We start from the raw sequence: 21,519 nt of genomic DNA on the forward strand, positions 1-21,519 counted from the left end.
GATAGTGCGGCTGTAGAGCTTCTTTAGGATTTGAGGGCCCCATGACAAATTTCTTCAGGCACCTGAGGTTGAAGTGGCGCGGCTGCGACTTTTTTACCATGTGGTGGTGTGGTTGGACTATGTGAGGTTCTCTGTGACGTGCACACCGAGGAACATTTTATTATACCCTCTCCACTGCAGCCCTGTCGATGACAATATGGCTGTGCTCCTCCCCGTTTCCTGAAGACCACGATCAACTCCTTGCGTTTCCTGAAGACCACGATCAACTCCTTGCGTTTCCTGAAGACCACGATCAACTCCTTGCGTTTCCTGAAGACCACGATCAACTCCTTGCGTTTCCTGAAGACCACGATCAACTCCTTGCGTTTCCTGAAGACCACGATCAACTCCTTGGTTTTGCTGATGTTACCCTCCAAAAGGGGAGGTATTGAAAGGTATTGAAAACAGAGGTGTCAATATTTCTGACCCCTACCTTTTTGAAAAAATATATATATATTACATGTTAAACAAAATCTCTTGCTTCTGAGCAATTGTATTAGTATAAAATAATATAATTTCCAAATGTTTTGGCGCATACAATATATCTCAGTATTTGTATTTATTCTATAAAGACATTTTTGCCCATCTTTATCAAGGGTGTCAATTCATTGGGACCCCACTGTAGATCGAAATGAGGGTTATTTCTGTGAGCTTAATACAACCTCCAGGGAGCCGGTGGGGAATGAGAAAAAGCTCTTTGTCTGCTGCCTCTATCTCAGACTGAATGACTGATGTATTCTCTCTCAACCCTCCAAGATCGCACAACATGGAAGACTTCTGCTGCATTTCCTATTTACACAAGTGGTGCTCATTTTCTGTGGTTCAGTTCACTGTCAAATGGAGCAAAGTCCATTGGACCTGGATGTGCTCAAGTCTGGGCAGCACCAAGTGAAATAAAAAGGTCCATTTAAGGGTTAATGTAATGTACAACCACAACAAAAGGGGTGAAGCGAGCTCCCTTCCAGGCCCCACCCTGAAATTATTTATAGGAAGCCTGTTATCAACCTCAATGCATAGGAGTGGGTTCACCAGCTGGAGGGGAGAAAGGAGGGAAAAGGGGGCGGGAGGGAGGGAAGGGAGGGAAAGGGGCAGGAGAGTGGGGTGCAGATTCGGGATTCAGTCACAAGAGACTGGAGAGGAGGAATACGGCACAGCGCACAGGAAGACAATAAGAGACACAGAAACAGTGTAGGCTGCTGAGGGGAGGACGGCTCATAATAATGGCTGGAATGGAGTCTATGGAATGGTATGAAAAACATCAAATAACTGTTTTCCATTTGGTTGATACCATTCCATTGACTCCATTCGAGCCATTATTATGAGCCGTCCTCCCATCAGCAGCCTCAACTGCATAGAATGTATATACCTAAAATGGTTCGCTCCTACAGACAGTGAGTCATGTGCCCGTGGCTTGCTATATAAAGCAGGCAGACAGGCATTGAGGCACTCAGTTACTGTTCGATTGAACATTAGAATGGGCAAAGCGAGTGATCTAAATGACTTTGAACATGGTATGATTGTCGGTGCAAGGCACGCCTGTTGTAGTATCTCATAACCAGCCTCCTGGGCTTTTCACGCACTACAGTGTTTAGGGTTTACTGAGAATAGTGAGAAAAACAAAAAACATCCAGTCAGTGGCAGTCCTGTGGGTGAAAACAGCTTGTTGATGAGAGATCGAAAGAGAATGGCAAGAATCGTGCAAGCTAACAGCGGCCCACAAACCGGTAAATAACGCCGCAGTACAACAGTGGTGTGCAGAATGGCATCTCTGAACACACAACTCGTTGGTCCTTGTTACGGATGGGCTATTGCAGCAGACGACCATACCGGGTTCCCCTCCTATTTGCTAAAAACAAAAAGAAGCGGCTCCAGTGGGCACGCAATCACCAACACTGGGCAATTGATGAGTGGAAAAACAACGCCTGGTTTGACGAATCCCGGTTCCTGTTGTGTCATGCTGATGGTAGAATCAAGATTTGGCATAAGCAGCATGGCCCTTTCCTGTCTGGTGTCAACAATACAGGCTGGTGGTGGTGTAATTGTGTGGGGAATGTTTTCCTGGCACACGTTAGGTCCCTTGATACCAATTGAGCAACGTTTCCATGCCCCAAAGAATTCAGGCTGTTCTGGAGGCAAAGGGGTCCGACACGGGACTATATGGGTTTACCTTATAAACTGGCCACTGAGTGTACATTTAACATTTAAATATACATTGAAATAAATATAAATTACATTTCAGTATATTATACGTTCTGTAATTTGTGCATTTTAGAAGTGTTTCAGTGGGCCATTTGTTGATATTTTCTATTCTTCCACACACTACTCTGTGATCCTATTTGATCATGTTGCATCATTTAATTATTTACTTAAAAAAATGTGGGATTGTTTTTGTTTACTATGGGTATTGACGGTAATTGTTCAGAATGTCATAACGATGAAGCTCCATTTATTTTTCAACATATATTCCCATAGATCAGAAAATGAAAACTATCATAATAGCCTAATTGTATAATCTTATTACTGTATATATAAAATAAATGTCAAATCTGTAATATGAATTTTATGACCCGGTTGATTCACAACATTTATTTACACTTAGAGTAACATCCATTTAATACACCAGATTTTTACAATGCAATTACACTAATCGATAATAAAACAATTTAGACGCTATAAGATATTATCGGATTTATAAAATAAAAAAATACAGCTAATTCTTTATTTCGAAGCCAACGTATTGCATTCTGCAGTTTCCCTATTAATTTCTTTGTGCCCATTTTGCGCATGCCCGCTTAGCGCGCGCTCTCGTTCCAAAGCAAGCCAGACGCGTGCAAGTATCTCACTATTCGCCGTTTCAACCTTTCCCCTAGTTCTCGAGCATTGAGTTCACCGGGTTTACTCTGACACCACTGACTCCTTCGTCACGCCTTCCAACAGCCACGCACCCTCTTTGCTCCAATCGCGACGCAGACACGTCCTGATCACGCGCTGCTTGCGATCTGATTGGACGACGTCCGCTACACCTTTGTTTTTGATTGGTAACATGTTACCACCCGCCAGTCTGCTCTGAATTTTGTTTCTGTTTTTTTCGTCTCCCCTTTTGATTCACTCAGCTAAGGCCAGTCTCAACAACTGGCAGCGGGAATACTTGTGTGCTCAGGGCTCGTTGAGTGGTTAAATTGCTACTGTCTCTACTATTATTGTTTTACTCATACTTTCCATATGGTGACTTTCACATCACCCCCGAATTCATAGCAATCTTGTCGGGTAAGTTGATTGATTTTTACTTAAAATTTTAAATCTTCAGGTATTTCAAGACCATCGATAAGTTACACACAGACAAACACACACACACACACACACACATTACAGCATTATATAACTTGAATTGAATGCATTGAAGCAAGCCGCCCAAGTTGAACGTGATGTTCTTTTAACCCAGGCAGTCTGGTTTATTTGAAGTCAGAATGAAACTAGTGTATCCCCGCGCAACGGACAGTGTATCAACTGTGTGATCACACATTGCTACATTATATCCGCCCTATATCACTGCATTGTTACATTGTAATAATACTTTTCTTCAATACGTTATTTTAAACTGTTACACACACACATTGTTACACAAACACACACATGCGCTCAGAACTCTCTCTCTCACCCACACACACACGACGCTGCTGTTCTATTATATACTATTTATTCTACTGCGTGACCAAGTCACTGCCCATTTTATATTTGTAAATACAGTCCATTATTAATATGCATACCACCTACTCCATTACTTGTTTTGTTTTGGACTTTTATTGTTATTACTGATTAATGTACTGCATTGTTGCAGGAGCTAGCGCATAAGCATTTCGTTGCACATGATATTTATTATACCTGCTGTAAACTGTGTATGTGACGAATAAAATTTTAATTGATATCGTGTTACATTTTAATTGTGGCCCCTAAAAGCCAAATGGAACTGTACATCTCATTTTGCATTTTAGCGGGGCTCAACTAGACTACTGTGTTTGCTGTATGTATGTATGTGCCATGTATCAGTCTGCTTGGTTGAACATTTTGGACATAAATTGACGATTGATTCATAGATTAGCTAATTGATAAAAGCATGAAGATTGGAATTGGATTATGAGCTGCTTCCATGTGTGTCAATAAAACAGGTGGCTGGTTGTTATTGCTGGAGAGTGTCCTCAAGCAGTTCAATAAGAGGCGGGGGTTCTCAATTCAACCCAATACTTCCTGATGCGGCCCACACCCCCTCCACAGTTCTTGCATGTTAATCAAATCGACTATTCTGGGTTTTTGTTGTTGATGTAGCACATTACTCACATGTCTATTTTTGGTGATGTCCAATGTTATGTGAGCTACTAGGAACTGGGAGGATTGGATGCACCCACCTGCCATCCACCCGCTCAAATGGCTGCTGTTAGCTTAGCGTTGCAGTGGGGCCCCTCTCTCTCGCCATTCCTCTAAAGCAGCTAGCAGCCTGACTACGTGCAGCTGAGCATTCAGCGGATGACAACAAACTGCACTACATAGCTACATGCACATCTAGAAGAATACCCAACCCTTGTTCATTGACTACTGTCTATGTGTTTTCCACCATTTTGAGGCTTAATATGGTTCATAACTTGAGCTAAAACCATCTGAGGGAACCATTGCAGTAGTAGGACTCTAGATATATTTAGTGAGATAGATGTCAGTGTTGAAAAGAGTCTGCAGCCATCAGAAGCTATTGAGCTGTAATTGTGATCAAATCAAATTGTATTTGTCACATGCACCGAATACAACAGTGAAATGCGTACTTACAAGCCCTTAACCAACAATGCAGTTTAGAAAAATAAGAGTAAACTAAAAAAATAGATAGGCAAAAAAAAATAAAAAATGTAAGAGCAGCAATAAGAATGGGCAGTTTGGGCAAATACCAGATGGGCTGGTCCATCTTCATTCCACTGGGCCAGTCTCAATTTAAGTTTTTGCACATAATTTTCTTTATTTGGGGGGTGGGGGAATAAATAGACTAGAGTGCATGTTAGTATTCCCTAAACTGATTTCTGGTCTGATTAATGGTGCATCCTCGTTATGGACTCATTCTCTCCCACACTCACACACTGATCTAATGGCCCATAGAGCTCTGGTCAAAGGTAGTGCACTATATAGGGAAAAGGGTTCCATTTTGGGACACAGATGGTGATTGGCGGTGCATTTTCCCTGTGGCCTCCCATCAGGCTGATCTAATGGACATCAGGGTGATGATGATGGAGAGGAACAGGTACGACAGTGAGCAGTCCTGCTGCAGCACCTTTGAGTACCACGACCTGGAGGCCGCCGAGGCGCTCGTCAGCATGAGCTCCTGGGGTCAAAGGTCACCAAACCACAAGCCACGCCCCCTGACACCTACCTCTGACTCCTGCGACTCTCTCCTCCTGCACCCTGAGAGCATGGAGTCCCCCAAGGATCTGATCGCACTCTCATCACTGGTGAGTTGAATCCCATTATGTAGGCCTCAGTGGTTTTGAATTTCTACTGTAAAATATCACTTTTCTATGCTAACGTAGTTAGTCTAGTAGCCTGAGTATAGAAAAATGAGTGGTTGGGACTAACCAGCGGCTGCCATTTTATTCAAAACTACAATCAGCTTTTTTGCAATAGAGAATTGAATGGGTTTGTGTCACATTTGAGAGTTAAAATGTTTAAAGCAGGGATCCGCAGGTGGTGGGCAACCTTATGCCGCCCCACTTCTTGTGTAGTGGGTTCAAATGGAACGAAAACAAGGGGATTGAGCCCTGAGCCGTTTTGGGCTGGCCTTCTGGGCTAGGTGTGTCTGGCTAATCCCGCTGCCCCGGAGCTGGAGAGGAAGTGAGATTCACTTGCAATCTAACATTACAGCTGCCAGACACAAACAGAGCAGACATAGTCAACAGGTATCATTCTCTGTTCTTGGATCGGAATCAATGACCCCAAAAGAGAAAAAGAAGCAAGAAAACGACTGTTCATGACCAATCCAGAAACCGGATTAACATTGGAGTTAATTTTGAAAGGTGAAAGAGTGACGCCAACATGGCCACCGCTCTCATGCACTGGTAACGTTATGTACAGTGCATTCGGAAAGTATTCAGACCCCTTGACTTTTTCCACATTTGTTACATTACAGCCTTATTCTAAAAATGTATTAAATCGTTTTTTTCCTCATTAATCTACACACAATACCACATAAAGATAAAGCAAAAAATAAAATTAATTAATATCACATTTACATAAGTATTCAGACCTTTCACACAGTACTTTGTTGAAGCACCTTTGGCAGCGATGACAGCCTCGGGAGTCTTCTTGGGTACGACGCTATAAGCTTGGCACACCTTTATTTGGGCAGTTTCTCCCATTCTTCCCTGCAGATCCTCTCAAGTTCTGTCAGGTTGCTGCAGCGCTATTTTCAGGTCTCCAGGGATGTTCGATCGGGTTCAAGTCCGGGCTCTGGCTGGGCCACTCAAGAACATTCAGAGACTTGTCCCGAAGCCACTCCTGCGTGGTCTTGGCTGTGTGCTTAGGGTCGTTGTCCTGTCTGAAGGTGAACCTTCGCCCCAGTCTGAGGTCCTGAGTGCTCTGGAGCAGGTTTTCATCAAGGATCTCTCTCAACTTTGCTCCGTTCATCCCTCGATCCTGACTAGTCTCCCAGTCCTTGCCGCTGAAAAACATCCCCACAGTATGACGCTGCCACCACCATGCTTCACCGTAGGGATGGTGCCAGGTTTCCTCCAGACGTGACACTCGGCATTTAGGCCAAAGAGTTCAATCTTGGTTTCATCAGACCAGAGAATCTTGTTTGTAACAAATGCTTTAACAAAATGTGGATAAAGTCAAGGGGTCTGAATACACTGAATGCACTGTAACTGTTAGTTGCATTTTTAGCCTGCTAGCTACATTAGCTGCTAACCGTAGTGTGTTCAGTGTTCAAGCTAGCTAACACATACTTAGCTAGCTAGCTAACATTTTCTGTATTCTGACATTTTTGGTTTGGAAAGACCATTGACACTTGCGCAAATAAGGATTTCAATTTATTTGAGTGATATGACTTTTTCTTTCCAATCACCATCAACACTGTCAGTGTAACAGAACCATGGATAACTTGGGACTACTTTACTGCATGATAAAATGACCACAAATCTGTAATGTAAAAATCCACATTTACATTTGAATTCACAATTAAAAACAAAAATGTGACTGATTTCTAAAAAGAAATGGGACAATTACAATGACAACTGAACACTTGTAGAACTTAAATGAAACACACACACACACAAGGCAGGACATGTACAGCTAGCTACCAGCTACCAGGAATAAAGCCTCAAATTTGCTGAAGCGGATCATGGGAGGCCAGTACTTTCCACACACAGCAGCTTGGAATAACAACTCTGTTGCCAGGTCCCTCACCTCCAGGCCACAAACTGTTATGTGCTGTTCCTGGTTTCCACGTTTCATCTCCTACTAGAAGGTCATCAGAGCCGGTATAACCACAATGCATCCGTACTGCTCTGCTACAGAGGGTCAATTCTCAATGGCTGACACAAATCCTTATTTCTATCTTGAATTGAAATGTTGATTTGGTTGGGTTCTGGTGTAGCAGGTAGAACGTCACATGGACACTGCTGATGGCGACGCATGTAGTGTAGCTGAAGGGTTAGGATATTCACATCTATGGCTGACTATGTTTCCTCCATCCAACAAGTCCAAGCTATCCTGTGCATTATAGGTTGACATTGTGGGAAAACATTAAACAAATTGTTATTTCATAGTACAATACGTCATATGCTGAACATCCTGCATATGCCAAAATAAAAAGGGATTTTGATTTGATAACTATACTGGACTTGCTAAATAGCCCTTACCCAGCTATCCAGTTAGCTAAACACTCATTTAAATAACTCAGTAAGAAACAGGGTGCCGTTTTGGAAGTTTACTTGAATCACAGTGTGAAACTGCAACAAACAGTAAAGTATGTTTTCAGTTACAGTAGTATAGAGTACAGAATGTATTCCACAATAACTGCACTAAATATAAGGAATAAGAGTACTCAATCTAGAGTCAAATATGAAATAAAGTTACTGGAATGCAACTGTATGCTTGATATTACTCAGCTAGATGTCCCTGGGGAGAAATAGCACTGAAGCTAATGCAAAGTAGCTAACCGTTAACTCAATTTTCAATCTATTACAGAAGCATGAAAATGATATGTGATAAACATTTATCTTGTGTTAATAAACAAATGTACTTACAGACATGGTGTATTACAAAGCTTATATAGAAGGATGTTGAAGGATTATAACTACTCTGTCAAACATTGCTTCACTTCAGAAACTGCTTCCTGTCACATGACACAAACAGTTTAATTCTACCCTGCTGCACTTAAACTGCCACTAGGGGGTGCTAAACAACTAACAGGTCCAGAACAATAACATAATATTGATAAAATATGAGTACATTAGTGAGAACGTACTAGAGGTCGACCAATTAATCGGAATGGCCAATTAATTAGGGCCGATTTCAAGTTTCCATAACAATCGGAAATCAGTATTTTTGGACGCCGATTTTTGTTTAGATTTGTTGAAATTTTTAACAAATACATTTTTTACAACTTTATTTAACGAGGCAAGTCAGTTAAGAACACATTCTTATTTTCAATGACGGCCTAGGAACGTTGGGTTAAAACTGCCTTGTTCAGGGGCAGAACGACAGATTTGTACCTTGTCAGCTCAGGGATTCAATCTTGCAAATTTACGGTTAACTATTCCAACACTAACCACCTGCCTCACGAGGAGCCTGCCTGTTACGCGAATGCAGAAAGAAGCCAAGGTAAGTTGCTAGCTAGCATTAAACTTATCTTATAAAAAACAATCAATCAATCATAATCACTAGTTAACTACACATATTTGATGATATTACTAGATTATCTAGCGTGTCCTGCGTTGCATATAATCGATACGGTGCGCATTTGCAAAAAAGGACTGTCGTTGCTCCAACGTGTACCTAACCATAAACACCAATGCCTTTCTTAAAATCAATACACAGAAGTATATCTTTTTAAACCTGCATATTTAGCTAAAAGAAATCCAGGTTAGCAGGCAATATTAACCAGGTGAAATTGTGTCACTTCTCTTGCGTTCATTGCACGCAGAGTCAGGGTATATGCAACAGTTTGGGCCGCCTGGCTCATTGCGAACTAATTTGCCAGAATTTTACGTAATTATAACATAACATTGAAGGTTGTGCAATGTAACAGCAATATTTAGATTTAGGGATGCCATCCGTTAGATAAAATACGGAACGGTTCCGTATTTCACTGAAAGAATAAACGTTTTGTTTTCGAAGCTGGTGGTTCCTTTTAACATGAGTCTTCAATATTCCCAGGTAAGAAGTTTTAGGTTGTAGTTCTTATAGGAATTATAGGACTATTTCTCTATACGATTTGTATTTCATATACCTTTGACTGTTGGATGTTCTTACAGGCACTTTAGTATTGCCAGTGCAACAGTATAGCTTCCGTCCCTCTCCTCGCTCCTACCTGGGCTCGAACCGGGAACACAACAGCCACCCTCGAAGCATCGTTACCCATCGCTCCACAAAAGCCGCAGCCCTTGCAGAGCAAGTGGAACAACTACTCCAAGTCTCAGATCGAGTGGCGTTTGAAACGCTATTAGCACGCACCCCGCTAACTAGCTAGCCATTTCACATCACTTACACCAGCCTAATCTCGAGAGTTGATAGGCTTGAAGTCATAAACAGATCAATGCTTGAAGCACAGCGAAGAGCTGCTAGCAAACCCACGAAAGTGCTGTTTGAATGAATGCTTACGAGCCTGCTGCTGCCTACCATCCCTCAGTCAGACTGCTCTATCAAATATCAAATCATAGACTTAATTATAACATAATTAATACACAGAAATACGAGCCTTTGGTCATTAATATGGTAGAATCTGGAAACTATCATTTCGAAAACAGAACGTTTATTCTTTCAGTGAAGTAGGGAACCGTTCTAACGGATGGCATGTACAATTCTGGCAAATTAATTACGGTCTTTGTTAGGAATAAATGGACATCACACAGTTCGCAACGAGCCAGGCGGCCCAAACTGCTGCATATACTGCTTGCACGGAACGCAAGAGAAGTGACACAATTTCCCAAGTTATAAGAAATTCATATTAGCGGGCAATATTAACTAAATATGCAGGTTTAAAAATATATACTTGTATATTGATTTTAAGAATGACATTGATGTTTATGGTTAGGTACACATTGGTGCAACGACAGTGCTTTTTTCGCGAATGCGCTTGTTAAAATCAATCACCCGTTTGGCGAAGTAGGCTGTGATTTGATGAGAAATTAACAGGCACCGCATCGATTATATGCAACGCAGACACGCTAGATAAACTAGTAATATCATCAACCATGTGTAGTTAACTAGTGATTGTGTTAAGATTAATAGTTTTTTATACGATAAGTTTAATGCTAGCTAGCAACTTACCTTGGCTTCTTACTGCCCTCGCGTAACAGGTAGTCAGCCTGCCACGCAGGCTCCTCTTGGAGTGCAATGTAAGGCAGGTGGTTAGAGCGTTAACCAGAAGGTTGCACAAACTAATCCCCGAGCTGACAAGGTAAAAATCTGTCGTTCTGCCCCTGAACAAGGCAGTTAACCCACCGTTCCTCGGCCGTCATTGAAAATAAGAATGTTTTCTTAACTGACTTGCCTAGTTAAATAAAGGTGTAAAAAAAAAAAAATTGTTATGAAAACTTAAAATCGGCCCGAATTAGTCGGCCATTGACATCTACTTTGTTTACTACAGCTAAATGGGGAGGGCATTACCACCAAATAAGCCAGTCACAACAGTATATTTTACATGCAGTGCATTCTGGAAGTATTCAGACCCTTTTGACTTTTTTCACAATTGTGTCGAGGCACAGATCTGGGGAAGAGTACCAAAAAATGTCTGCAGCCTTGAAGGATCCAAGAACACATTCTTAAATGGAAGAAGTTTGGAACCACCAAGACTCTTCCTAGAGCTTGCCCCTTGGCCAAACTGAGCAATCAGGGGAGAAGGGCCTTGCTTGGTCAGGGACGTGACCAAGAACCCGATAGTCACTCTGATAGAGCTCCTCTGTGGAGATGGGAGAACCTTCCAGAAGGACAGCCATCTCTGCAGCACTCCACCAATCAGGCCTTCATGGTAGTGTCCAGATGGAAGCCACTCCTCAATAAAAGGCACATGACAACCCACTTGGAGTTTGCCAAAAGGCACCTAAAGGACTCAGACCATGATTCTCTGGTCTGATGAAACCAAGATGGAACTTTTTGGCCTAAATGCCAAGCGTCACATCTGGAGGAAACTTGGCACCATCCCTACGGTTAAGCATGGTGGTGTCAGCATCATGCTGTGGGGATGTTTTTCAGCGGCAGGGACTGTGAAATTAGTCACGATCGAGGGAAAGATGAACGGAACAAAGTACAGAGAGATCCTGGATGAAAACCTGCTCCAGAGCGCTCAGGACCTCAGACTGGGGCGAAGGTTCATCTTCCAACAGGACAACAACCCTAAGCACACAGCCAAGACAATGCAGGAGTGGCTTCGGGACAAGTCTCTGAATGTCCTTGAGTGGCCCAGCCAGAGCCTGGACTTGAACCCGATCGAACATCCCTGGAGAGACCTGAAAATAGCTGTGCAGCAACCTGACAGAGCTTGAGAGGATCTGCAGAGAAGAATGGGAAAAACTCTCCAATACAAGTGTGCCAAGCTTGTAGCAGCATATCCAAGAATACTCAAGGCTGTAATCGCTGACAATGTACTGAGTAAAGAGTCTGAATACTTATATAAATGTAATATTGAAGTTTTTTATTTTTAATAAATTAGCAAAACGTTCTAAACCTGTTTTTGCTGTGTCATTATGGGTTATTGTGTGTAGATTGATGAGGGGAAACAAATATTTAGGCTGTAACCTAACAAAATGTCAAGGGATCTGAATACTTTCCGAAGGATGTGATGTTGCGCTGTAACCAGTTTAACATGTGTAATGCTAATGTGACCATCCTATGACTTTATGGCCCATAGTCTACCAATGTGTCATGCAGATGAGCCATTGTTAACTTGTCTGACCACGCTGGGTATTCAGTCTTTCTGGTGGGTAGTTCACACTAGGTAGGAATCTATGCTGTATATAGGCAGGCGGTGTGCTCAATAGGCAAACATAGCTAACTATTTTGGTCGATTACCAACAAAATAACTATTGAATCACAAAGCATAACAAAAAATACCAACTATTTTTCAGTGAGATCCACTATTGGCTCCTTGATTAAGCTAGAAGTCGCTAGATCACGTTGCTGCGATGACATCCCAGCACCAATTTGCCTTCATGCGGCACAGCTGCAGTCCCTGACGTAGCGTTTCACCCCCTCTCCAGCCGCACACCCCCTCCCCTTGTGCTTCTCTGTCTGTGTATGCACCATTGATGTGACTTCTGTTGCACAGACAGTTTCTCCCACTCACGCTAAATGCTATCAAAACCGTAGAAACCCTCTGTGTCAAAACACTCCAAAGGCAGCCTGAAAAGTAGCTGAAATTTTCGCAAGAAACCTTTCCTAGTAAAAGTTGTGAAATGTAACGACAAAGTTACTAAGTTGGCAACACTGGCTCCGGGGCAGCAGGGTCATTCGAGTAGGCGGTATTAGCACAAAGACACACCTAGCCTAGAAGGCCAGCCCAGGGCTCAACCCCCTTGTTTACGTTCAAAGAGAAAACACTACACCAGAAGTGGGGCAGCATAGGGTCACGGACGACCTGCGATTCCTGCTTTAATTCATCTTTCTCTTTTCCAGTGCATGACCCCTCCTCAGAGCCCCATCTTTGCCGAGACCTCCACCTCCACAGCTGTCCTCACCACCACCACCTCATTGGCCAGCTCCAGCTCAGGCCCCAGACCAGTCTTAACCCGGCCAAGACTCCGTGCAGGTCTGCCCCACAGGAATGCCCCTCTCCTGGGCCAACAACTTGGCACGGCCCCCCTCTTAGAGAGCTCTGGAGCTCAAGAGCTAGCCAGCAGAGCCATGGTGACCAGCGTTATCCGTCACACTGCTGACAGGGCCCTCTCACAGCACAGTATCAACATTCCACCTCAGTCCCTCATAGGGATACAACACACCTCCTCCAACAGAAACCCTACAGCAGCCTCTTTGGCCGAGACCATTCCCATGCAGACTGAACCACAAAGCTGCAGCACTGGTCCGTGTGTTAAGGTAGAGAAGGACGTTAGTCCATCCTCACCTGACAGCAGCACAGGCCCCTCCACTCCTCCCACTGAAAGTTCCCCATCCCAAGCCACAGCCACCTCCCGGTCCTCACTCCCCATCCAAAGCTCCCAGGTCCTCTGCCAGGTGTTTCCAATCAATGGGCGGACAGGGATGATCTCTGCGTTTGTCCATCGGGGTCCGGTGCAGATGCAGACACAGGGGGGGCCCAAGCCAATACTAGCCCAGTCACCATCCTCCTTCCCCCAGCCGCTGCAGCTGGTGGGCTCCTCAGTGACTCGCGGGACGGTGATGTTTGTGGTTCCCCAGTCCCCTGTTTCCCAGGCCTCATCATGCCAACAGACTGTCATGACCCTCGGGAACACCAAGCTCCTGCCCCTGGCCCCAGCTCCAGTTTACATGCCCTCAGGGCAGAGTAGTAATGCCACACAAGCTGACTTCTCCCGCAGACGGAACTACGTCTGTAACTTCCTGGGCTGTAAGAAGACCTACTTCAAAAGTTCCCACCTCAAGGCCCATCTCAGAACTCACACTGGTAGGTACTACCTCCCCACCACACTTGTTAGACAATTCACTGGATATTCTAACCAATGGCAATTTGATTAATGGTCATGTTGAATAGGTAGTGGAGTTATCTTCTACTGATATAGTTTCCATTTGTCCCATGCCGTCCAGGTGAGAAACCATTCAGCTGCCACTGGGAGGGCTGCGACAAGAAGTTTGCCCGCTCCGACGAGCTCTCCCGCCACCGGCGAACACACACCGGCGAGAAGAAGTTTGTGTGTAACATGTGCGATCGGCGCTTCATGCGTAGCGACCACTTGACCAAGCATGCTCGCCGACACATGACCACCAAGAGGACCGCTACGTGGCCGACTGAAGTCAACAAGATGGCGGCATCTAAGGGTCCGTCGAGCAACTCCAGCCTTTCTCTCAGTGTGCTGGTCCCTTCCCCTAATTAGCTGGGTCTCAGGCCGTACGGTCATCTCAGGACAATATACCACCACCAACCACACAAGACCAGGGGTTTAAATTAAACAAAAACTATAGGCTGCTACTCATTCATGGACGGAGACAAACTGACCTTGCACTGGATTTTTTTATTATGCTTGTTTTGTACTTTCGATCTGTAATATGTATACAGTATGTAATGTTTAGCAAAATGTATGCACTCTTTTTGCCAAAGCCTTTGCATTGTGCTTTTCTGTTACTATTTGTCTCTGTGATTATAAATATGTATATATTAATATCTGTATATGAATGTTACGTGTATTCCAATCTGCATTTATTGAATATATGTTATTGATATTTTAAAATGTGTCAGTGGACATTATACCTCACTGTGATACTACCTACTTTCTTGCTTTGCATATTATTTAATAAACATTTGTCTTAAAAAGTGCTGTTTTTGATAGCTTGATTGTTTTTTTGAATTACAGATACAGTATATTATTACTTAATAAATACTTTATAAAGCCTCACCATACTAATATGAGTAATCCATTTATGAATGAATTCTATAAATATGCCATGTCCCAATGTGTAGTTTTACTAGCTTTCAATGTAGCCAATTGTAATTATTATGAGTCCCATTGTTTTTTCCCATAATAAAATACAAAATAAAATACACTAGTAAACTTGGTCTCTATATTTTCTCAATAACATGATGATGAAACACCCAATCTTGCTATTTCTCATTCTCAGCGGTGTTGGGGACAATATTACGTATTCTGTTACACAATTGCACTCGATCCCCTTTGATTTCGAATACCAGTCTCATCCCACCACTCAGTAACAACATTCCTCAAATCACATTGCAGTATTTTAGAGTGCTAAGGGGGCGTGACCAATTGGAAAATGTCCATTCAGCTGGAATATGATCAGAGGATTTTAACTGGCTAACACAGTACCCGCCCATTTGCCTTACTGACCGACATTCACATAAGCAAAATATTGAAAGGTCCCTGTAAGCGCTCCCACTAAAATATAGGCCAACAGCACCACTCAGTGGAAATAAATACTTCACAACGTGTGTGAATAAAGTAAAGCCGTGTCAGGTTTCCAGTTCTTAACTTTATGGACACACGACACACCAGGTTGGGCATCCTCATCAACCGGGCCACGGTGGAGACGCTCAAAAACGTCAAGTTCCTTGGCGTACACATCTCAGAGGAGTTGAAATTTTCAAACCACACGGACACCATGGTGAAAAAGGCACCACAGCAACTCTTCAAACGCATGAGGGTGAAGAAATTCAGCTTGTCCCGGAGGACTCTGTGTTCTACAGGAGCACCATCTAGAGCATACTGTTGGGCAGCATCACAGCCTGATACGGCAACTCCTCCGCCACTGACTGCAAGGCGCTACAGAGGGTGGTACGCTCATCCAAACACACAATTGGGTGCACACTGCCTGCCCTCCAGGACACCTACAACATCAGGTGTCGCAGGAAGGCAGCCTCCCCGCTTCCATCACTCAGACACGGGCAGTCATGGCCTCATGGCAAAAACTAACAGACTGGCCAATATCTTCTACTCCCAGACCATCAGGCTGCTGAAAAGTCACCACTAGACTAGTCAGCTATCTTGCGACACCTGGTGTCCTGTACTCCCTGTTCACCCATGACGGCGGGGCCAAGCACATCTCCAACTCAATCATCAAGTTTGCAAACGACAACAGTAGTAGGCTTGATTACCAATGATGACGAGACAGCCTACAGGGAGGAGGTGAGGGCTCTGGGAGTGTGGTGCCTGGAAAATAACCTCTCACTCAACGTCAACAAAACAAAGGAGATGATCGTCGACTTCAAGAAACAGCAGAGGGTGCACCTCCCTTATCTACACTGACGGGACCACAGGGGAGAAGGTGGAAAGATTCAAGTTCCTTGGTGTACACATCACTGACAATCTGAAATGGACCACCCATACACAGTATGGTGAAGAAGGCGCAACAGAGTCTCTTCAACCTCAGGAGGGTAAAGAAGTTTAACTTGTCACCTAAAACCCTCACATTTTTTTTACAGATGCACAATTGAAAGCATCCTGTCAGGCTGTCTAACCGCCTGGTACGGCAACTGCAACCTTCCGCAACCGCAAGGCTCTCCAGAGGGTGGTGCGGTCTGCCCAACGTATTACTGGGGGCAAACTATTCGCCCTCCAGGACACCTACAGCACCCGATGTCACAGTAAGGCCCAAAAAATCATCAAGAACAACCACCCTAGCCACTGCCTGTTCACCCGGCTATCATCCAGAAGGCGAAGGTCAGTAACAGGTGCATCAAAGCTGGGACCGAGAGAATGAAAAACAGCTTCTATCTCAAGGCCATCAGAGTGTTAAACAGCCATCACCAGCACATTAGAGGCTGCTGCCTATAGGCATAGACTAGGAATCACTGGCCACTTTAAGGAATGGAACACTAGTTACTTTAATAATGTTTACATATCTGGCATTACTCATCTCATATGTATATACTGTATTCTATACTATTCTACAGTCTCTTAGTCACTTAATGTTTACATATCTGGCATTACTCATCTCATATGTATATACTGTATTCTATACTATTCTACAGTCTCTTAGTCACTTAATGTTGACATATCTAGCATTACTCATCTCATGTGTATATACTGTTTTTCTATACTATTCTACTGTATCTTAGTCCGTTCCGCTCTGACATCGCTCCTCCACATATAAACTCACCAAAAAACGAAACTTCCTCTCACTGTCAACTGCGTTTATTTTTAGCAAACTTAACATGTGTAAATATTTCTATGATCATAACAAGATTCATCAACTGAGACATAAACTGAACAAGTTCCACAGACATGTGACCAACAGAAATTGAATAATGTGTCCCTTAACAAAGGGGTGTTCAAAATCAAAAGTAAGAGTCAGTATCTGGTGTGGACACCAGCTGCATTAAGTACTGCAATGCATCTCCTCATGGACTGAACCAGATTTGCCAGTTCTTGCTGTGAGATGTTACTCCACTCTTCCACCAAGGCACCTGCAAGTTCCCGGACATTTCTGGGGGGAATGGCCCTAGCCCTCACCCTCCGATCAAACAGGTCCAAGGCGTGTTTGAGATCCGGGCTCTTCGCTGGCCATGGCAGAACACTGACATTCCTGGCTTGCAGGAAATCACGCACAGAACGGGCAGTATAGCTGGTGGCATTGTCATGCTGGAGGGTCATGTCAGGATGAGCCTGCAGGAAGGGTACCACATGAGGGAGGATATCACATGAGGGAGGAAATCTTCCCTGTAACGCACTGCGTTGAGATTGCCTGCAATGACAACAATCTCAGTCCGATGATACTGTGACACTCAGCCCCAGACCATGACGGACCCTCCACCTCCAAATCGATCCCGCTCCAGAGTACAGGCCTCAGTGTAACGCTCATTCCTTCGAAGATAAACGCGAATCCGACCACCACCCCTGGTGAAACAAAACCACGACTCGTCGGTGAAGAGCACTTTTTGCCAGTCCTGTCTGGTCCAGAGATGGTGGGTTTGTGCTCATAGGCGACGTTGTTGTCGGTGATGTCTGGTGAGGACCTGCCTTACAACAGGCCTACAAGCCCTCAGTCCAGCCTCTCTCAGCCTATTGCGGACAGACTGAGCACTGATGGAGGGATTGTGCGATCCTGGTGTAACTCGGGCAGTTGTTGCCATCCTGTACCTGTCCTGCAGGTGTGATGTTTTGATATACCGATCCTGTGCAGGTGTTGTTACACGTGGTCTGCCACTGCGTCCTGTCTCCCTGTCTTAGGCGTCTCACAGTACAGACATTGCAATTTATTGCCCTGGCCACATCTGCAGTCCTCATGCCTCCTTGCAGCATGCATAAGGTACGTTCACACAGATGAGCACAGACCCTGGGCATCTTTCTTTTGGTGTTTTTCAGAGTCAGTAGAAAGGCCTCTTTAGTGTCCTGAGTTTTCACAACTGTGACCTCAATTGCCTACCTCCTGGAAGCTGTTAGTGTCTTAACAGTTCCATGTTCATTAATTGTTTGTTTGTGCTCCATTAAACAAGCATGGGAAACCGTGTGTAAAGCCTTTACAATGAAGATCTGTAAAATTATCTGGATTTTTAGGAATGATCTTTGAAAGACAGGGTCCTGAAAAAGGGACGTTTCTTTTTTTGCTGAGTTTATATATTCCTAATTCATTCCTACTTAGATTTGCGTGTATTGGGTATATGTTGTGTAATTTTTTTGATATTACTTGTTAAATATTAATGCACTGTCAAAGCTAGAAGTACAATAATGTTGCTACACCCACAATAACATCTGCTATTCACATGTATGTGACCAATACACATTGATTAGATCTTGTCCCCCCCAACAGACATTTACCCTACCCCCCATAAATTGTAAATAAGATGTTTCTAAATACTTCTCCTCAACTTGTTCTACATTAATGTGAACTCCACAATCATTACAGATAGTCCTGAATGGATCGTGAATAATGATCAGTGAAAAAGTTATAGATAAATATCATAGCGTTTTTTTTGGGGGGGGGGGGGGTAACCTCCCCTGTTAATCACTGTAACGCTCCGGGTGTCGTGGGTGTGGAGTCAGGCGCAGGAAACAGAGTGCAATACTGTGCTCTATGCACTAACGCAACACTGGGTGCTCAAAACCAAATGCCCCAAACACGGGGGACGAAAATAGTACAGCAGAATACACGGCCAGGACCAACCACGTTCCTCTACTACATAACCGAAGGTCACAATAATTAATCCCGCACAAAGAAACAGGCGGGCCTGTCTAATAAAGCCCAACTAATGACTCACTAACAGGTGCAAACAATAAACATACAAGGAGGGGGAGGAAAGACAATCAGTGGCAGCTAATAGGCCAGCGACGACTCATTCAGCACTATCCGTAATCATGGTAGCATCCACATGTAATACTGTTTAGAAACATTCTATTCTTATTTACAATAAACCTGACTCCAAAATGGCACAATACATTATTTACCATTCATTTCCATTGTGCACAAAATATTCTGAAACACAAAACAAACAGCAAATGCATCCAGTTTGTAGAGTCACAAGCTTGATGTAATCATTGATGCTAGGAATTTGTGACAAAATACTGTACAATAGTGAATTTGTCCCAACACTTTTGGTCCCCTAAAACAGGGTTTCCCAAACTCGGTCCTGTACAAAATGGGCTATAATTTCTAAACGGTTCACCCGATATTGATGTGGATTGAAATACCCTCAAATGAACGTTTATAGTCTGCACTTTAACCTCATAGTCATTGTATCCTTTCAAATCCAAAGGCCTGGAGTACATTGCCAAAACAACAAAACATTTCACTATCCCTATACTTTTGGAGCTCACTGTATGTCTCGGAAAACGTACCTCAATCCAGGGATGAGAAATGCGTTGTACTCTGAACTGTCCCATAATCCTATCTGTTACACGGAGAAGATTGACGTTAGTTTGACCTTTCATTCACAAAGGGGGATAACCGAGGTTATATAGCGGCTGAGAATGCGTTTGCATAATCATTTCAGTCTTTGTTTTTTCTATGAGGTAAACACATACACACCCGGGGAAAAAACAAATTCTGTTCAACAGCACCATTTTGTTAGAAATAATGCCTGTATGCCTTTCTACTGACTCTGAAAAACACCAAAAGAAAGATGCCCAGGGTCCCTGCTGATCTGCGTGAACGTACCTTAGGCATGCTGCAAGGAGGCATGAGGACTGCAGATGTGGCCAGGGCAATAAATTGCAATGTCCATACTGTGAGACACCTAAGTCAGCGCTATAGGGAGACAGGACGGACAGCTGATCATCCTCACAGTGGCAGACCATGTGTAACAACACCTGCACAGGATCGGTACATCCGAACATCACACCTGCGGGACAGGTACAGGACGACAATAACAACTGCCCGAGTTACACCAGGAACGCACAATCCCTCTATCAGTGCTCAGACTGTCCGCAATAGGCCGAGAGAGGCTGGACTGAGGGCTTGTAGGCCTGTTGTAAGGCAGGTCTTCACCAAACATCACTGGCAACAACGTCGCCTATGGGCACAAACCCACCGTCGTTGGACCAGACAGGACTGGCAAAAAGTGCTCTTCACTGACGAGTCGTGGTTGTCTCACCAGGGGTGATGGTCGGATTCACGTTTATCATTGAAGGAATGTGAGTTACACCGAGGCCTGTACTCTGGAGCAGATCGATTTGGAGGTGGAGGGTCTGTCATGGTCTGGGGCGGTGTGTCGCAGCATCATTGGACAAGGCTTGTTGTCATTGCAGGCAATCTCAACGCTTTGCGTTACAGGGAAGACATCCTCCCTCATGCGGTACCCTTCCTGCAGGCTCATACTGACATGACCCTCCAGCATGACAATGCCACACGCCATACTGCTCGTTCTGTGTGTAATTTCCTGCAAGCCAGGAATGTCAGTGTTCTGCCATGGCGAGCGAAGAGCCCGGATCTCAATCACATTGAGCACGTCTGGGACCTGTTTGATTGGAGGGTGACGATGGGGCCATTCCCCCCAGTAATGTCCGGGAACTTGCAGGTGCCCTGGTGGAAGAGTGGGGTAACATCTCACAGCAAGAACTGGCAAATCTGGTTCAGTCCATGAGGAGGAGATGCACTGCAGTACTTGTTGCAGCTGGTGTCCACACCAGATACTGACTGTTACTTTTGATTTTGACTCCCCTTTTGTTCAGGGACATATTATTCAATTTCTGTTGGTAACATGTCTGTGGAACTTGTTCAGTTTATGTCTCAGTTGTTGAATCTTGTTTTGTTCATACAAATATTTACACATGTTAAGTTTGCTGAAAATCTTGTTAGTTAGCCACTAGCCAGCCATCCAGCTTGTTAGTAAACTTGCTGTTCTGTCATATTTTTCTACACATTTCTAACTTTATATATGACATTATGTTTTGTAATTCAACGTTTTAAAAACATAGTACAGTCAAAGTTTTTTGGGATAAATAATGGCATAGCTCTATTGTTTGACATTAGCGCGCCTTTCCTGACATTTTAACTTTTTCCTTTCTTGGTTTTGTAACAGTATCAGCAGTTTTCCCGCAATCTTTAAAATGACGCGTGAGAAAAGTGCAATCTGATTGGCTGCACCCTCTAAGAAATTTAAATACCAACAAAAGCTTTGACTCCATTGACGACTTGGAATCGACCGCC

The 21,519-nt window shown here is 43.8% G+C and overlaps 1 protein-coding gene and 1 long non-coding RNA gene across 2 annotated transcripts; one reads left to right on the forward strand and one right to left on the reverse strand.

Moving 5' to 3' along the window:
- Positions 1 to 3,087: 3,087 nt before the first annotated feature.
- On the forward strand, positions 3,088 to 14,972 carry klf11a (KLF transcription factor 11a). Its single transcript, XM_021600136.3, has 4 exons — positions 3,088 to 3,306; positions 5,274 to 5,525; positions 12,907 to 13,870; positions 14,011 to 14,972. Exons 2-4 carry the CDS (start codon positions 5,283 to 5,285, stop codon positions 14,295 to 14,297), a joined length of 1,494 nt encoding a protein of 497 aa, XP_021455811.3. The 5' UTR covers positions 3,088 to 3,306; positions 5,274 to 5,282; the 3' UTR covers positions 14,298 to 14,972.
- Positions 7,212 to 8,414, reverse strand: LOC149984094 (uncharacterized). Its single transcript, XR_016495357.1, has 2 exons — positions 8,319 to 8,414; positions 7,212 to 7,782 (listed from the first exon to the last, which is right to left on the reverse strand). It is a non-coding gene; the product is annotated as an uncharacterized LOC149984094 (long non-coding RNA).
- Positions 14,973 to 21,519: the final 6,547 nt, after the last annotated feature.

This window comes from Oncorhynchus mykiss, chromosome 4 (genome assembly GCF_057628025.1).
Source record: "Oncorhynchus mykiss isolate SJ-2025 chromosome 4, ASM5762802v1, whole genome shotgun sequence".
Lineage (NCBI taxonomy): Eukaryota > Metazoa > Chordata > Actinopteri > Salmoniformes > Salmonidae > Oncorhynchus > Oncorhynchus mykiss.